Source organism: Channa argus, chromosome 18 (assembly GCF_033026475.1).
Source record: "Channa argus isolate prfri chromosome 18, Channa argus male v1.0, whole genome shotgun sequence".
Lineage (NCBI taxonomy): Eukaryota > Metazoa > Chordata > Actinopteri > Anabantiformes > Channidae > Channa > Channa argus.
Genome location: NC_090214.1, coordinates 20,821,699 through 20,840,437, shown reverse-complemented (window position 1 = coordinate 20,840,437; position 18,739 = coordinate 20,821,699). Strand labels below are relative to the sequence as shown.

Here is an 18,739-nt window from a genome sequence, read left to right as displayed (position 1 = left end):
GTTATGCTGACTAAGATACACTTTTAAAAAAATGCCACCAAGCTTCTTTTGCTGGCGCAGTACAGACAGAACCGAAGCACCGGGAGAGCCAGCCATGAGCAAACAGCCCTGTTCTCTGTTTAACATCATTCCACATTGTGCGCGACACCGGAAGCCACGTTACTCGGGACTTATGCATTATGGCCTGTGGTAATGTCTTACAGGCAAGTTGGGTTATGTTAAGTGAAAAATCATATCGTTAAACAGTTTATCCTTTTTAAGACAGTTATACAGGGAACTACAATTAATTACCTTCGGTTAAAAACTAATATAATGTTAATGTAGTAACCTGGCTTATTCTGAACGTGTAACGTCAATGCAATTTATATTCTGGGAAGAGTTACCAAATCGCTAACGCCACCTCCTCTAAGACTATGCTGAGGGTAAAAACACAAGGGACAGGGCAAGGGTAGCGTTTCCATTATCTTTTGGTTTCCAAGCTGTCAGAATCTGGTATCCTTCTGTCCTACTACTAGGCGCTAAAACTCGGAGCCTCGGGAATGTGTAGAAGACTATTCCCTTAGGAACACTATGTAATTCAGAACTAAAAGAATCAGGTTCTCAGCATGGTGCTTAGCTGACGTTAGCTAAGAAGCTAGGTTACTTGGACAGTCCTTTCAACTTGCTGGATGACGGGTTAGCTTACGACAGCTAACTTCGCTATGTGAACCAACTACCGTTAAGCCAGGCAAGTAGAAATAAAGAAGCGCCCTGCAACTGTGTGGTTGGTGGACAGTTTGATTTAACATTTAATGTCATGCATCCGTGTTTACTAGCACTAGCAGATACTGCTCATTTTAAACTTGACTGTTTCGAGTCGTAGCTAACTTGCTGTTAAATTGTAGCATTATTAACTTTGTAAACGTTCTATACAAAAGTTGCTAACTAGCCAAGTAGCTAACTTAGCAGATACAGTTCTAGCAAAAAAGTAATTAACGTTGGCTTCCCTCACAGCGACTCATTCTAATATATGAGCCCTGTACCAGATAAACGCAGGTTAACGTTACTTAACAGGCCAGCGTTGCTTTATCACGGTCATAGACCTGACGTTGAAGCCTTCAGCTGTTTGTCTTCTCATTTTTAATCAACTCAAGTGGGACGGTTCATATAGGCCAAAGACAAATAATAGTTTAATGGACTTCTGCAATTTGTGGCATTTTTACAGAAATGCATAAGCAAAGTATCTTATCTGATATTATACAGTAAAATTACAAAACTACTACAAGTCGATAACTGATTGAATGGGATCGTAAACTCATGATCGCTCTAATGTCTTAAATGCTTGTTGCTGTTGACTAGTTTGGGGAAAAACGTATTGCATTTATTTAATGTGAAAAGGATTAAGGCAAAAAAAACAAACATGACATTTATAAGTTCTAAATGTATATTAAATAGTTTGACTTGATTGACACTTCTAATTGTTGTTAAATTTTAAAATGGCTATTTTCTAAAATGAAAATTTCCCTAATTATACGTTGTATAATTTGTATGTTTGCATCATGCTCATCTTGGAAATCAAACAATTATGGTTGAAAGGTTGCAGTTGCAAGGAAAATTGATGGCAGTGTTTGCAATATTCTCTCTCTTTGCATAAATTGGTCATGAAATGTGATCTGATGTTTAAAGTCACTGATATCAACAGACACTTTTTTTAGGCTGAAAAAACACAAACAGCCACAATCTTTCATGTCTTCTTTATATATACACACATTGAATACACAAAGTGATGGTGGAAAAAGTATTAGTAACTGTGTTTTAAACCACCTTGGCAGCAATAACCTCAACTGTGCAGCTTTGAATTAGACCTACACAGCATTCAAGATGAATTTTAGACCATTCATTTTTTACAGAACTGCTTCACCTGTATTGTTAGGATATCAGGTGTGAATGACTCTTGAGGTCATTTCACAACACCTCTATTAGGGTAAGTGGGTCCCTCCAAAAGGCTGCAGATTTTGGGGTAGGTATGTTTTATTTTTTGTTACATATGTTCTTGGAGATCAGTTCTACCTCCTATTCTTTTTGTTCACAAGCCATTTTCCCACTATTGCTGTGGAATTTTAAGGTAGTATTTGGCGAAGAAATAGCATCATTTGTGGTGTCCTGCTATTGATATATGAGCTGTGCAAATGATTAACTTTGAAAACTTTGATTTTAAGTACAATTATGGCTTCCAATCAACTTGAGCTTGTCCCTTCAGGGGTCGCCACAGCGGACCGCGTTCTGCATGTTGATTTGGCATGAGTTTTTACACTGGATACCTTTCCTGCCACAACCATCCCATTTTATCCAGGCCCGGGCCCAGATGGCCCTTGGTGGCTGGGTGAGGCCACACATGGAGGCGTGGGATTCTAACCTGCAGCCTTCTGCAATGCGCTACTGTTGATCCACCAGGCCTCCTCCCAATTATGGCTTCTAAAGATTATCAAAACAAATTTGTTGAGATCAAACAAATTCTTGTGCCCGTTTTTGTTTTGTGATGATGCTCTCATTTGTTTTCTTTTTTTAAATCCCAGCTCCTCACCCCTCACTAAAACTCATACTATCTCTCAGCCAGGCTGTGGCATGTTTAGTTCAGCCAAAGATTCCACACAACAAGATAGTTAACATTTCGTAAAGGCTGTTAGTATCCTGTCACACAGTCAAGTGGTTTATTACGATACAAGAAGAGGTAAAAGAGTGAACTGATGAGAATTGCAATGGCACTTTTTTAGGTCAGTGGTTAAGGGAGAACTCTGGTTCCAAAAACCGCTTAACAGCTCTTGATAATACATTTTCTTAGATTTCTTTTGTGTTCTATTGTTTTGGCACCTGTTGGGTGTCAGCCAGCTAGAGCACTTGTGAAGTGTTTGTTGGCATGGCGAAAAACTGGTCCATGCATTTGTTACCTCTAGGTTGGACTACTGTAATTCCCTACTTTCAGGATGCCCCAGTAACTAACTAAAGTCCCTGCAATTAATCAAATATTCTGAGCAAGAGTGCTGACTGGAACTAGCAAGAGAGATCATATTTCACCTTCACTAGCTTCTCTCCATTGGCTTCCCATTAAATCTAGAATAGAATTTAAAACACTGCTTCCTACATACTCTAAACAATCAGTCTCCATCATATATAGAAGACCTCATAGCACCATATCATCCCAGTAGACCACTTTCAACCTCAGAATGCAGGCCTACTTGTGTTTCCCAGAATTTCCAATAGTAGAAAGGGAGGTTAGAGCCTTTAGCTATCAAGCTCCTCTCCTGTGTCTCCCAGTTCAGATCCAAGATTCAGACACCTTCTCTATAAGACTAGGTTTGAGACCTTCCTCTTTGATAAAGCTTATGGTGATAGTCATGCTGCTATAGGCTTAGACTGCTGGGGGAGCCCCCCCCCCCCCCCCCCCCTTTTGTTGTGAATTGGCGCTATATGAATAAAGTTGAATTGAAATGGATGTCATCAATATGCCCACTCACTCATGGTGAATGGAGCATCACCTCCTCTATTCAGAAATGAGCTTGGTTTTAAAACTTTGCACTAGGGAGCTGGATGGGTAAAATCCTTGTAATGCCAGGGGGCAAAAAACTTAGGTGTTTGCATTCACGCATACGCCCCCTCCAGATAAAGTCTGGGTAATGTCTGAATTCCAGTGCATGTCTGAAAAATGCTTGAAAGGGGCTTTAGTGAGATCAATTAAGTATCGTATTAAGTAAGTTTCTATAACTTACATAAGCTGATGTTGCTTGTGAATAGCATACTGACACTGTTTGAGTAGTTTTACAAGTAGGTGTAGTTCTAAATTGCACCTCCCTTCTCATTTCATTGATGGGCTCAAGGTTGACTAACACCTGATTCCATTTGACATTTAAAGGCATCGGAAGCCTACGGCTGCTATTACCATTTATGAGATCAGATTACATTTCATGTTGAGTGTTTGCCAAAAACAAGAAATTGCAAACAGTGGCATTACAATACATTTTATGCAACTGTAAGTAGCATATAGAAACAGAATTGCTATTCAGTTAAAAATATTCTTTGAAGTTGTTGAATCATTTTATGATAAAAGTAAAAACGTACAAGTAACACATTTACAATTTTCATAATTAATCAACCAATAAATAGTGATCAAATCAGTTGGAAACACTAATACACTTATTATACCCTCTTACCTTTTTTGTATGTTAAAAAAATTTATTACATTTGTTAACTTGGTCAAGAAACAACATGGAAGCAACATGGAAGCTGTGTGTTTAAGATTATTTAACCTAACTCAGACGTATTAATCTATTTGTACGCTGCCTGCTCCATATCCTTATGTCATCTTGTGTCTAGGTAATGTGCTGAAGTCAGATCCTGCATTATTCCTGTAGATGCTGCAGGTCGCTCTCATGTGCCCATGGAGAAAGCGGCCTTTGAGGGGTGGCTGGAGTCAGTCTCCGCCACTTTCCTTTCTCTAAATGACCAGCAGCGCAACCAGTGTCTAGACCACCTAATTTCTTTAAGTGGTGCTGTCCAGCTCCGTCACCTGTCCAATGGACTGGAGATCCTGCTCAAGCGAGACTTCCTGCGCCTTCTTCCCCTGGAGCTGGCCTTCTACCTGCTACGCTGGCTGGACCCTCAGACCCTGCTTACCTGCTGTCTGGTGTGCAAGCAGTGGAATAAGGTAAATGTCATGCTTCTCATTTGTCTTTTTTTCTTTCCTTTCTGGTGTGGAAAACCTCGTGTAAGACAAATGGAAATACCAGGATTGCAAGAGGAACGATTGCTTTGGTTTCTAGTAAAGGTCACACAGCTCGATCAGTTGTTAGCCCACCTTAATTACTCTGTGTTGTTACCTTGCATTCAGACTGTGTATAGCTCAAACAACAATTTGTAAGTGAAGTTCACTGTTAAGACGATAAATTATTTGAAGCCATTACTCCAAACAATATTGTTTTCATATATGATTTATTAGCATCTATATTTGTGGATCTTTTTCTTGTACATTATTTAATAGTCTAGGTAACAATGTGTAGAATTATTTTAGTAGCCTGAAAATTAGTAGCCTAAACATTTTAATGCACATGGAATACTTTAATGAATTATAGCTGAAAACCAGATGCGCAGTGACTAGGAAATATTTCAGGCATTGTGGTAAAAGGATGTCAAAGGTAAAAAATATGCTGTTATTGATTCCTACTGATTTTTGTTTGCTATTTTGCATGCGAACCACAGGTAAAACCAAGTACTTCACAAAGGAAGTTAAAACAATTTCAGAAAATTATTGGTAGGATACAATTACACATAATGAAATACATTACCATATACAAAAAAGTTAGAATGTGTAAAATGTAAATAAAAATAGGATACAATGATTTGCAAATCTCATAAACCCATATATTATTCATAATAGAACGTAAACAACATATTAGATGTTGAAAGTGACGTTTTACCATTTCATAGAAAATATTTTGAATTTGAAATAAAACTAATAAATTCTCAAGTTGGTGCAAACTGCAATTTGAAACAAACTGCTCATTTTCATCACCAACATTTTTTCTTTAATTTTTCTTTTTTCACCGTTACATCATTGTATGTAAATTCCCCAACTAGAGGCCACTTTATTGATATTCTCCTACAAGCTCCCAAGTGCTCTTTTTGCATCTGTTTTTACGTACAATAAGTGAAGATATGTCTTTGTTTAGTACATTGTGAGTTTATATGGGTAATATATAGGTAATATAGTAGAACTTAGCCTACCATGGAGATCCTGATAAAACCACACACTATGTTTGAGGTTCTTTAACTAATCTGGCTCAGAGGCAGATGTTCTACGTTTGCTCTTATCTGTTGGTTCAAGTGCAGTGTGAGTTTGAAATGGAGCCTGTATAACTGCTTCATAATGCTTATGCTAACTCTCCCTTTCACATCGCCTCCTTCTTCTACCTCTACACTCTTCCTCATCTTCATTTGTTTCTGAAGTTTCAGGGAAAACCGTTAATATTTTTAGAGTGTCGTGTTTTCTCTTTGTAGGGATGCAATGCTCACATTAGCCTTAATAGCAGCCAGATACCCTGGATTTTAGTATCAAGTATAACATTAGTTGCAATATGAGAAATATTGCATTTTACTTAATACATTACAACACATATTTGCAATGGTTACTTAGTGTCATTTAAGCAGTTATGTTATACCAACATTTAATGACATCAATTATTGACACATTGCAACTAACTTGAAATGTATTAAAAGTGAAAGACAGAAGGAAATATATCACCAACTTATTTTAACCTGTACAAGCCTGTTGAGGCCTACAGTTCATGAATAATCAGTGAAGATGCTGCCTAATTTTATAAACCTTGGTATACGCATATTAAACGTGAGATACTCTGGTAACTCTCATTAATGTTTGCATGTATTCCTGGGTTTGTTCGTTCGTTTTCATTTATTTATTTTTTTTGGTTTTCTTTTTAATGAAAGCTGTGATAAGTAATTCAGATATAGCAGGTAGGAGACGGGGACACAGACAGTTGTAAATGCAAATGACCATTTCCAAATACACTATATTGCCAACAGTAAATCCATAGGGTTTAATATGACGTCGGCCCTTTGCAGCTATAACAGCTTCAACTTTTCTGGGAAGGTTTTCCACGAGGTTTAGGAGTGTTTTTATGAAATACATAATACACAGTGCTCGCAGTCTTCACTCTAATTCATCCCAAAGCTGTTCTATCGGGTTGAGGCCAGGACTCTGTGCAGGCCACTCAAGTTCTTCCACACCAAACTCACTCATCCATGTCTTTATGGACCTTGCTTTGTGCACCAGAATTCATTTATTTATTATTTATCATATTATTTATTTTTAAATACTTTTGGCATATAGTGTATGTGTGTATTGGTATTAGATTTCATGTAGGCATGGTCTGGTTATTATGGTGGCCCTCATGCCTCTACTTTAAGGGGAAGCACTGCATGTTGCTCTGTAATTAAAGACGCAGCAATAAGTGAAACTTGCACCTTTACAAACCAAAACAAGCACTTTTAGTGTTTTATTGAAAGTACTTGTTGTTCACTCATGTAAATGATAAAACCTTTCAACAATTATCCATATCTTTGAAGGTAATAAACTCTTGCACAGAGGTGTGGCAGGGAGTGTGTCGGGAGTTAGGCTGGAGGATTGACGAGTCCATTCAGGATGCTTCACACTGGAAGGGGGTCTACCTTAAGGCTAAGCTGCGAATGACGCAACTGAAGGATCAGGAGGCCTTTGAGACGTCGTCCCTCATTGGCCACAGTGCTCGTGTCTATGCCCTCTACTATAAGGATGGGCTCCTCTGCACAGGTAAATTATGAGTTAGAATCTGCCCCTAGGTGTATACACACGTTTTTTGTATGCCTCATTATAAATGTCATCTCTCCCACAGCACAGCAATGCGTTTTTGTTCATTTTTTTTTTTTGGACCTCATGTAAAAGTATAGTGTCATATGAGGTCAGACTACACTATGAGTTTTTCTCCACAAAGATGCAAACAGATTGGAACATGTCTCTGGAGAAGTAGAGGACTTCTCTCCTTGGTGAGGGGGTGTGGTTGATTTAGTTCAGGTGTCCAACACCCTCACACTTGTTACACTATGCATTTGATGCAGCATTGTATTTTTCTCTCTTTTCTGTCTTCTTACAAACACACATCTGCTACTGCTATAAATCTCAAACTTGGATTGATTGTGTAGGACTTTCCCCTCGGTGATCTACTAAGCCCACCCCAGATGTTTGGCCTTGCTTTATTTCCTGAAATCTGCTTTAAAAACTGGTGTTGTTGTCTAAAACCCCACATCTGAGACTGCCTTTTTTTTTTAACAGAACTTATTAAATACTATTCAGTTTGGCTGTGCACCATCATGCTCCAAATATGGGCTGCAGCATGAAGTGGAGCATTCATACCTCCAGGGTCAAAAACAGTAGGCAACATTGTGTTTAAACCCTGCAAAACATTCTTTAAAAAAACTCTAAGAGAAGAATCAGACCAAGCTTTGTTCCTTACGCAATAGCTGTCTTCAACTGAGATGTCCTTTTCGTCTTATCCCGTGAGTTGAGTGTCGCCACAGCGGATCATTGTCTGCATGTTGATTTGGCATAGTTTTTCCTTCCTGACGCAACCCTCCCCAATTTCTACCGGGCATGGACCAGCGCTGCATAGCTTGAGAGGGGAATGGGCTGTTAGGGGCTGTCTTGCCCAGAGGCACTTCAACATATAGCCAGGGCCTCCATAGCACATTGTTCCAGAAGTCTTGATGTTTGTTCATGTGCCAGTTTGTGGACTTCAGTTTTTAGACAGAAGAGGCTTTTAACCTGCTCAATGAGCCCTGTAGGCTCTGAGATGGAGCTCTTGGGTATTTATTTCTATGGCTTGGGGCATTGCATGGTCTGACCTTGGGGTGAACGTGCTGGAACGTGCACTCCTGTGAAGACTGACAGCTGTCTTGAATGGTTTCAACCTGCAAATCTTTCTTACTGTAGAACGTTGAATGTAAATTGTTTGGAAATGGTTTTATAACCCTTTCCAGATTAATTTGCAGCAACCACTGCTTCTGTAAGACCACTGCTTTTGTCTTTCCCTCTTGTCTTTGTACACACACACACACACACACACACACACACACACACACACACACACACACACCTGAATGCCCAGACCATCACACTGCCAGAGAGTTCTGCAGACCTGCTGATGATCAGTTAATCGAGGGCTGATGATTGTCAGCATCTTGCTGCAACTTCCCCTCTTAAATGCTATGGAAGAAGTAAGGGGGAACTTAGTATTAGAGTATTTTTCTTTTTGGCTTCATTTTTGTTAAAATAAGGACATGATGAATAAAGGTATATTTTGTTGTTTGTCTTAGGTTGTTTTTGCCTAATACTAAGACCTGCTACTATCAGAGGATTTGTTCTACACAACAAACACGTTAAGTTTATTTTAACATGATTGTATCCTAACCGCCAATATGACTTTGACAGTGTGGCCTGTCGGTGGTTGTCGACATTGGGGTTTGTTTCTGCTGAGGCCATTTTCACAGCAGTTAGCAGCACTGAAAAATTGCTTTATTCATTTAAATATCATTCAGCCCAAGTGCAGGTATTTTTCATGCTGTGTCTACTTATATTATCTGAGGGCAAACTATTAACTACTTCTATTACAGAAGTCACAGAATACAGTGGGCACAAACCTTAATATGTTGAACAGATGAAAAATATTTACATTAAAGTCTTGGTGATCCTCCTGCAAATGTTATATTTTGCAGTCTGTCATGTCATTGACCTACCACACGTTTATACAGATTATGCCGCTGTTGTTGTTGTTGTTGTTGTATCCTTTTCTTTGTGTTTTACCAACTTAGAACTTAGTCTATGTGGAGCCAGCCATCAGAGCCCATCCTCCGTTAGAGCTTACAGCAAAAAGATGAAGGTCCTGTTGTTTTTCAGGATCTGATGACCTCTCTGCCAAATTATGGGACGTGCGCACTGGGCAGTGTATTTATGGGATTCAGACACACACCTGTGCCACAGTGAAATTTGATGAGCAGAAGCTGGTGACTGGGTCCTTCGATAACACTATTGCATGCTGGGAGTGGAGCACAGGTGCTAAAATCCAGCGCTTCCGTGGCCACACAGGAGCAGGTTTGTTTTTACGATTGGAGTTATCAGACACAAACCTAACTTGGAAAAAGCACATTATTCAAATAAAATCAAACCCACAAACTCAAATTTTATAGCTGCTAGAAGTTAAACTATATCATTTAAAAATTAATAAATGTTTTTTGTTAACATTTTAACACAACATATTTCAGTAAATGATTAAAAGTATTTAAACATTTTGTGTCCCTCCAGTCTTCAGTGTGGATTACAACGATGAGCTGGATGTGCTGGTCAGTGGATCTGCAGATTTTACCGTTAAGATCTGGGCTTTGTCTGCTGGGGCCTGTCTCAACACTCTTACTGGACACACTGAGTGGGTCACCAAGGTGTGTTTGTTTATACATAATTATTATTACATAACCATAAATGTGGTAATACATTTTGATTCAATTGTGAAATGTCAGTAAATGTGTTTTAATAACATAGGTATCAATAAAAATGGCTAATAACCTTAAAAGACTTGTTAAATGTGTATCTTGTTTTGTTGCCTCCTGTTAGGTGATACTACAGAAAAGTGAAGTAGAGTCTGTGGTGCACAGTCCTGGTGATTATATTCTCTTAAGTGCTGATAAGTATGAAATTAAGGTAATGCTGATGTCTCTTGCTGTTATCTTGTGCTTTCACTTTTGAAGAGCAAAGAAAAACTAATTTCAGGCTTTTATCATAGCTTTTGTGTTTTAAGATAAGATGGTGCCAATATTGTTCCCACTGCAGGTCTGGCCCTTAGGTAGAGAAATCAACTGTAAGTGTTTAAAGACTTTGTCGGTGTCAGAGGATCGGAGCATCAGCCTTCAGCCTCGCCTGCAGTTTGACGGACGCTACATCATCTGTAGCTCTGACCTTGGAGTTTATCAGTGGGACTTTGCCAGTTTTGAGATTCTCAGGTAAAAATACATTTAGAAAATCTGTTCTGTAGATAAAATGGACTATGTAAATTAGAATTCAGACGTGAATTCTAGCAGTAAAACTACAGACAAACAAATATGTCCTGAGTTTAAAAATGTAAACATTAGAAACATTGAGATTTGTGAAAAGTTCAAACAACCCCACATCAATATTTTCCCAAGGTGGTGTTATGTTGGCCTTTAAATTCTAATACTTGCTAACTTGGGGGATTTTACTTCATGTAGACCATCCTGCCGTTATGTAACAGCAGATTCCCTTTTTTACTTAAGTGAATTTAAATCCAGTTTCTAGTGTCCATGGTAACAGTAGTTCTTTGCCACTAGAAAAAAATCAAGTAACTGTTCCCTTGAGATCAGACCAAACCCAATCTGACCCTATTTACACTATACAGGCTTTTGTCGTTTGGAGTTGTGATTTCAGAAAGTGTGGGTGACAAATGAAAAGCTATAATGTATGTTCAACAGTGGAACAGCAGGGCTCATTCAAGGCTTCTAAAGGTTTGGAGGGGACAGTAACATTTAGACTGAAATCAGTTATGGATGCTAATAACATTTGATTCACATCTTAAGACACTGAAACACAACTTAGTTGCAAGCAGCTCCCCTGTGTGTGTGTGTGAATGGGTGAATAAGAAGCAGTGTAAAGCGCTTTGAGTGCCAACAGGTAGAAAAGGAGGTTTGTTTAGATTAAAGGATCTGGTGGCAAAACTGTTCTCTAATAAATTTGCTGCTGCTTGAAGTCTTCTTCACACATTTTGCTGTTCACAGGGTGATAAAAATGCAGGACCCAGCCAACCTGTCTCTGCTTAGCTTTGGAGAGGTGTTTGCACTGCTTTTTGACAACAACTATCTGTATGTGATGGACCTAAGGACAGAGGCTATCTCAGGCCGCTGGCCTTTACCTGCCTACAGAAAGTCCAAACGAGGATCCAGCTTCCTGGCCGGTGTCACTTCCTGGCTCAATGGCCTGGATGGCGGCAATGATTCTGGACTGGTGTTTGCCACCAGCATGCCCGACCATAGCATTCACCTTGTACTGTGGAAAGAGAATGGATAGAAGCAAGTGGCCAAACCCCCGACTGCTGGGATATGATTGGAATGTGACATATGACAATATGGCCATCACATGTTTTCTGAAGTATATGAACCTAAACAGCCAAGATGCATCATGCATGGACCAAAGCATTTGTTTTTATCTGCTTCTTCCTCACCACAGAGTTCTGCTTTGGACATCAGATGAACACTGACACATGAAAATGATGGAACTATTGCTGATGTGTGACGAACACATGCTCTTCAGTTCTTTTAAAACCTCACTGGTCTACTGATCCTGGACACGGATGGATAGAAAAAAGGCTTGTTGAAGCCAAAGATGTGTCTGCAACAATTAAAACAAGTTCTAAAATAAACCGCTAACTTTAATGTGGACGTGTACACATTTGACAGATTCCGTCTTTGACCAGTTTAGCATCGTGCAGTTTGATTACGTGTAGCCCAACTATAATCCATAGTCTAGTAAGACCTTTTCTTACTTGGATCAGACTATGATGTGTGCTGTAGCCAGAACATGCCTAATGCCAAGCTTGTCACAGAGCTGATTTGCTAAAACACTGGTTTCCTTGGGGGGGAAAAAAAGCAGGGTTGCCTTAAACAGACTCTGTAAATACTACAAAACATGTCCTTTGACGAAAGGTTGACATCAAGGGAGTTATTCCCCCCAGTTTTTACAGACCATCCCCAAAGACACTAAAGTGAATCCTGTGTTGAATTTGGTTTGGTACATTTTGTACCATTTTAAACATTGTGAAGCTTCATTTATTCTACTGAATATGCTTTTCTAAAGGACGTCTGGTTTAAATGTCAAATTGAGAAATGTGAGGTGCCTTTTCAGTTCATTTGATGTTACAAACTAGAATCGCTCCAGCACAGGTGATGATTGCATTATATAAACCTTTTATGTTGAACTTTTCATATTTACTGTGCTCTAACAGTCTGTACTTTTATAGCTACCTAATGGACTTGACTCGCTCAGCAAGTTGATTTTATAAGTTATTAACTTCAAACATTGGGTTTACATTTCAAAAGGCCTCATTGCATTGCACAGCATCAGCAGTGAATTGGCAAGTAGTTGGATCTGTACAAAATAAAAATTGTGGAGTTTCAATATATGGTTTTACTGGCAGAACAACAACAACAAAAAAAAATGTGTAAACTCGCCTTGCATCAGTCTTAACATTGTGTCAGTTCAGTTTTCTGGCTTGCACCCAGAAAGTAAAGCCCAGAATTTTCATTGATGCCTTCGTTTGCTTCGGTAGAACACACATCACAACAAGGTGTAATGTATATGCATCAAACCTTAGGCTTCACTTTTTTTGCTGTGAAGGACAATAACCTGTTTCTCACTTAGGTGTACAGACTTATGTTTAGCTTTTTTTAAATCTGATGTACTGTCATCTGACTGTCACACCCCATGTAGTATATCCTCCCAGCAGTTAAAATAAAAAAAACACATTGTATATAAATTAATATGGGCCAGTAAAAATGTGGAGTGCAACACATTTTTGTTGAAGTTCTTCATAATTAGTTGCCACTTCATACAAGCACTGCATAGTGTTTATTTCACAAAATGTGTTATGGCCGTGGCTCCTGGGTCACCTGCACCATCTACAGTCAGCTTCAATATTGCAGTTCTTTAGATAAATAAAGTAACAAGTAAACGTTGTTGTGTCTGTTTATTTGAGCGTGTCAGTCAACAGAAGATTAGCAATGCTAGTTAATCTAAAGGTGCTAGTCAGTGGCAGACTTGGTTAACATGGGTCACTGTTGCTTCAGACTATCAGGCCAACTCATCTCCAGTTTTCACATACACCAATCAGCTATAACTTTAACACTGGTGCCATGGAGGACAAGGACGAGCATCAGCATATTCACTGATCCGTCAGCAGCTACACGGCCACATGTGATCCACTGTGTACACAGGTGGTAGAAATACAAACTTAATACTCAAGTAAAAGTGCAAGTTTAAATTATTCACTACATGTCCCGTTTGAAATCTTTTAGTCAACGTACAAAAATAAAAGTCCTCTGGTAAAACAATGTATTTTAAACAATGCCGATTATGGTACTTATGGCTAAACATATACAGTAATTAGTTCAGGGTCAAAAGTCAACGTTTGTAAAGGCGGAGCTGATTTTAACCGCTTTGCGTGCTGACGGTTAACCAATAATGACAGATTACATATTCGGAATAAATACATCACATTAAGTCGTCCTGAAGTAGAGAAACTAGGTAGTTTCTTCACAAAATTTACCATAGGGGTGTGAAGAGTAGCGAAACATTTCTAACCAGTAAGAAAGAAGTCCAGTTAACATTATTCAATCTTTGGATAACCACACCTGGACCACTAGGAATCTTCAGACATATTAAGTGGCCGATAGTAGTTTAGATTATATATATATTCCATATTTTTAAATAATTACCGCACAGAAAACCTGGTTCCATGTTGAACTGTAGTATAGAAAACTGTGCAGAGTGGCAGCAGAGGGTGCTGATGGAGCATGTCCATCACAGCCCATTCAGTACAGATCATATGGAGACTACATACAGTAAGCATCTCTGTACATACATTTTATTCTCAATTCAGTGTCTGAGGCTGAAAAATACAGCAACGTGACGCCATGGTAAGAAATAACTTATCACAGACTGATAATCACAACCCAGTGGTTATGTTTTTCACAGTTACAACACTAGATATTTTGTACACAAACACATGCAATGTCCCACAAAACAGAAACATGGCAGCTCTATACAATTATTAAAACAATTGAAAATAAGTAGTAAAGCAATACTTGTTGAAATACTTCATTAAAACAAACTGCAAAGTGTTATGATCTAATCATGAACTGCTGCTTATATACTTACATTTGGATCAAATGTATTTAGAATCATACATTAAACAAAACATGTATTTTAATCTACACGTGGTCTTTTGGTTGTTGAGACAACACTTGGGACAAACTGCATCTATGCTGCATTTGGAAAAACAATGCCACATGTCAGTGAGGCATTTGTCATTTTCAGGGGAACAAATAATAGAAAAAAGAACATTTCAAAACAGATTAGGTATAATTCACGAAGGCAGATCAAACTTTAGTGCTGCCGTTTCCGATCACTTATTCCAAGATCCATCAGCATTGGTTATAAAATGTTACGAAGTCACTGTGTAAATTTGATTTCAGGAAGAAACCAAACAACTCTGACATTTTCTCTCTTTAATGTCTCGGATTATTGTGTCCAGAATGACTGGCTTGTGACTTGCATTAAATGGGTTTAACCAGGTGTCATCACCACTGGGGTCGTCTAGGATTTAGGGAGGAACTCAGGACTGTATTCACCTGCAGATGGACAACAACAACCCTGGAAAATGAATCAGGCTACTTGAAGAAATTCTTGCCATTAGTCCAATAAAAGCTTGGTCAAGAACACACGAATGAGTTCTGGAAAAACAAAGAATATTACAGACATGATACCTTAAAATATGATTACTCAAAGGATTATTTCATTCATTTTTCACATTTTTGCTGATATAAGTTATTAATTACCGTGATTTAAAAAGAGGAACATTTGAAATCTATTAGTAAAAGTTTAACTTCATTTACATTTTTCTGAGTTTTACTCAGAATAATTCTGGCTTATTACAACTTTGTTTAACCATCGTTTCCAGCAGTTATTGATAACAGAAGATTTTACGGGGTAAGAAACATGAACAAGTTAGCAACAAACCAACAGTTTGTTCTGATTATCTAAACCACTTTGTTGGGGCTCAAAATGATACTGACAGCACCGTCAGTCTGATCTCAACTCTATTTCTCTCTTTAATCAATAATATCATTTAAACATTATTCCTGTCAGGTTTTAGTTGAACCACCAAAGTCGGCACTATGCGCGTCTTTAGTCAGCTTTTAAACTCAACCCTTGGCTCTGTTGGACATGACAACATACAAACTAATTATTATTTTCTTCCTTCCGTTAAGACGAGCTCAGCTGCCTTAACATGAAAACTCTACTGCTTCTACCAATGATCTTACTCTTTGATCGATCCACCTGGTGATCTTACATTTTAACTTACCTCACTTGTGAACGAGACCCTGAGATATTTAAATACTTTTCACTAGTTGTGTTCACATTTTCAATAATTACCTTGTAGGATGCAAAAATGATGAGATACAGTGCAACTTGTAATAAAGCAGAATTATGCTTTAACTTACACACAGCAGTTTACTTTGGAATCAGGTACAGTACCAATGCTGATGGAGTCTTCCTCTCTCCCGGAGTCCTTCATTGTAAGATCAGCTAATATTTAGGGTGGCGTCCCACCAACAGTCTCTCATGAGCAGCTTCGTGCAGCAGGCGGTGAATCAAAAGATATTCCAATCGTACCATTTTCCCTTTTATGGCCAATTGTCAAAAATAAACTCTTTTACAAATAAATACAGTATATTTACACACACACACACACACACACACAAGCTTGGTACTTCATTGTAAACCGCTTTAAATTCACTCAGCCAGCTGCCTCAGCATACTGGTGTCCACAGCATCTGTCTGTTTTCTGCATTATCACCTTGTTCACTACAGTTTTCATGGTGTTTGGCAAATATGAATTTGTTCTGTAGAAAATAGTAACTGGTGCAGAGTTTGTAAACCTTTTTATGTACATCGGCAAACACCTTCTACAAGGGGATACCTGACTGAGATAGCGAGGGAGGAACAGGTAAACTGATCCAGGGCTGCTTCCTCATGGCTCCATAATATTTGCTTTATGTCTACAAATGTCTTCTTTAGGAACAACTTCAGTCCAGCTGTACATCACAGGGGTGAAAGTGAAGAAGATTCTTGGTCTGTATTTTTTGTTCAAATTGTAATAAAGCGGCCTTCAAACTGTGCCATCTTTTTCCTGCACACCACTTAAGACCATTGATCCAAGCTCACGGGCGATGTTGCCAGCTCTTCCACTTCTGTACGATGTTGAAAAGCAGGAAAAAAAACACGGTTGTTGTATCTTATTTGAAGACAAGAGTTCACTTCAGCTTAGCAGTATCATGAGGGTTAAACAACAGGGTCTTTTTCCAACTTTCCACGTGAAAAACTCTGATCTACAAACCCAATCAGTCAACTAACACTGTCATCCACATTTGTGCACTAATGCATCTTTTCACCTTTCGGCAGAAACCCAACGTGGGCCGAGAGAAAAAAAAAAACAAACCACCAAAAAAGAAAAAACAAAACGCTTGCTCACGTTTATAGCAGCGTAACAATGGCAATGAACAAGAAAGCGTAGAGAAGGAAATGAGACAATCTCATAAGTCTTCCACTGACTGAGTTTTTTTTAGTCTTGGTGAAGAAGACTTTGAGTGTGTTGGCATGTGCACTCACACTTCCAGTGTTTAAGATTCAGATGTGCCAGTAGACAGCAACAAATTCCACAATGCTCCATTGTTTAGTCTGCGTTTCCTTCAATAGATGGGTTTGGCACAATAATGTCCCACAGATTAAGGTCGTTGCTCATTCAAATGACATGAGGTTTGCTGGTATCTGTGGAGAGAACAGAGCAGTTACACAATCGACGGTGATGAAACGCCTCTTCTTTTAAAAACACTGAGACCACAGGCCACTTTTCCACTTTATCTCAGTTCATGTTAAGTGAGCTTTGCCTCCAAAAAGGCAGCAATGCGTCTGGATCACAGCCGTTTCCTACTGGCGTTTGGCTTTGTCCCTAGTGTAGACAGATTTTTCTGGATTCTCTAAATGTTTTAATGATTTTATCTACTGTAGTAATGAAATCCCCAAATTCTTAGCAAATGTTATCCTCAAATTGCTCAATTCTTTGCCCACCTCAACTCTTAATTCTGGGAAACTCGTCAGTCATCAGTTGGGAGATGTTCAAACAGATTTTCAGTTTTTTTTTTTGGCACTACACAATTTTTCCAGACTTTCTTTGCCCCTGTTTCAACTTTAATGATACATGTTGCAAACAAATTGAGCAAATATTTTGCAAAAAACAATCAAATTGCAAATTTAGCATCACATCTTTCTATTCAACCAAGAATAGGTTTCAGATGATTTGCAAATCATTGCATTCTGTATATTTTATACAATGTCTTGACTTTTTCTGGAAATTGCAGACAGATACCAGAACGTGTCCTGTACTGTATAGTACTTAAAGACTAATGTATGTGCTTTGTTTTCAACCGTGATCCTGCAGTATGATCAGTAATTAAAAGAGTGCATTCCTGCACAAATTTTATTTTGGTAGTTTTAACCATTCGTTGCTAAAAATGAATTAACATCTATTACAATCTCATCATTTCAGAGGCAAGAAAGGGAAGCAGAGTGTATATGCACATTTAAATACAAATATAATACAGGTATTTATGATGGTCTGCAGTTAAAGTAATTGGAAAAACTTTCTGATTATGGTTTTAATACCAACAGAAATGTGCAGACCGCAAATTATAAACTGTACATTTGCAGCCCAGTTTCTGGAGGCAAGAGTTGTTGGATCTGACTGCATGTGAGCCATAACAAGCAGGTGTGTGTGTTTGGTAAAACATACCTGAGGTCTACTGCTCCTACAAGCTTCTTCCAGGTTTTTGTGCCAGATGATGGCTGAAAACCTGGATCCTGTCTGGAACTTGTAAACGTTGCCTGTACAGTGTCAAAAATAACTCTGTGAAAATGTGAATGGAAATTGTGGGAGAAAAAGAGGAGGCGTGCGACAGTGCAACGCTGACCTTTGTCTGGGTCGTTAAGACGGAAGATGTTGGGTCGGGCTGGGTCGTCTGGCAGCACCACCATCCATCCGGTAACACAGACCTTCTTACAGGGACTGGATTTATACTGGGGCATAGATGGGATTACAGTTAACCAAATTCAGAGCCCCGAAGACATGAAACCTGAACACAGCTTTGCTGCAAACCCAATAAATCCCAGTAAACCTGTGTGTCTCTCCACTCGTACTTCAAGTACCGAGTTGTTGGCTATTAATTGTTGGACAGCAATTCTCTCACTATCAGTTGACGAATAAACTTAACTAATGTTGCCATGGTGGTAACATTGGGTGAAATCCAGCACTCAACCAAT

General features: G+C 38.7%; 2 protein-coding genes across 9 annotated transcripts in view; one reads left to right on the top strand and one right to left on the bottom strand.

The window, feature by feature from the left end:
- Positions 1-254: 254 nt before the first annotated feature.
- fbxw2 (F-box and WD repeat domain containing 2) lies at positions 255-12,303 on the top strand. 2 transcript variants are annotated; one of them, XM_067483207.1, is made up of 8 exons: positions 255-727; positions 4,389-4,681; positions 7,117-7,339; positions 9,479-9,673; positions 9,884-10,017; positions 10,190-10,276; positions 10,406-10,575; positions 11,365-12,303. In XM_067483207.1, exons 2-8 carry the CDS (start codon positions 4,415-4,417, stop codon positions 11,651-11,653), a joined length of 1,365 nt encoding a protein of 454 aa, XP_067339308.1. In that variant the 5' UTR covers positions 255-727; positions 4,389-4,414; the 3' UTR covers positions 11,654-12,303. The 2 variants fall into 2 exon arrangements, with proteins under 2 accessions (XP_067339308.1, XP_067339307.1); XM_067483206.1 differs by having other exon boundaries at positions 258-727; positions 4,351-4,681.
- Positions 12,304-13,311: 1,008 nt separating this feature from the next.
- Positions 13,312-18,739, bottom strand: part of LOC137103157 (ras-specific guanine nucleotide-releasing factor RalGPS1-like) — an 87,700-nt gene continuing 82,272 nt past the window's right edge. For 5 of the 7 annotated variants that reach the window (XM_067483204.1, XM_067483201.1, XM_067483200.1 and 2 more), the window contains 3 exons: positions 18,391-18,496; positions 18,213-18,304; positions 13,312-17,191 (listed from right to left, as the gene is read on the bottom strand). In XM_067483204.1, coding sequence (XP_067339305.1) covers positions 17,162-17,191; positions 18,213-18,304; positions 18,391-18,496 — 228 coding nt within the window. In that variant the 3' untranslated portion in view covers positions 13,312-17,161. The remainder of the gene's footprint in view (positions 17,192-18,212; positions 18,305-18,390; positions 18,497-18,739) is intronic. The other 2 variants (XR_010911390.1, XR_010911391.1) reach the window with 2 other exon arrangements.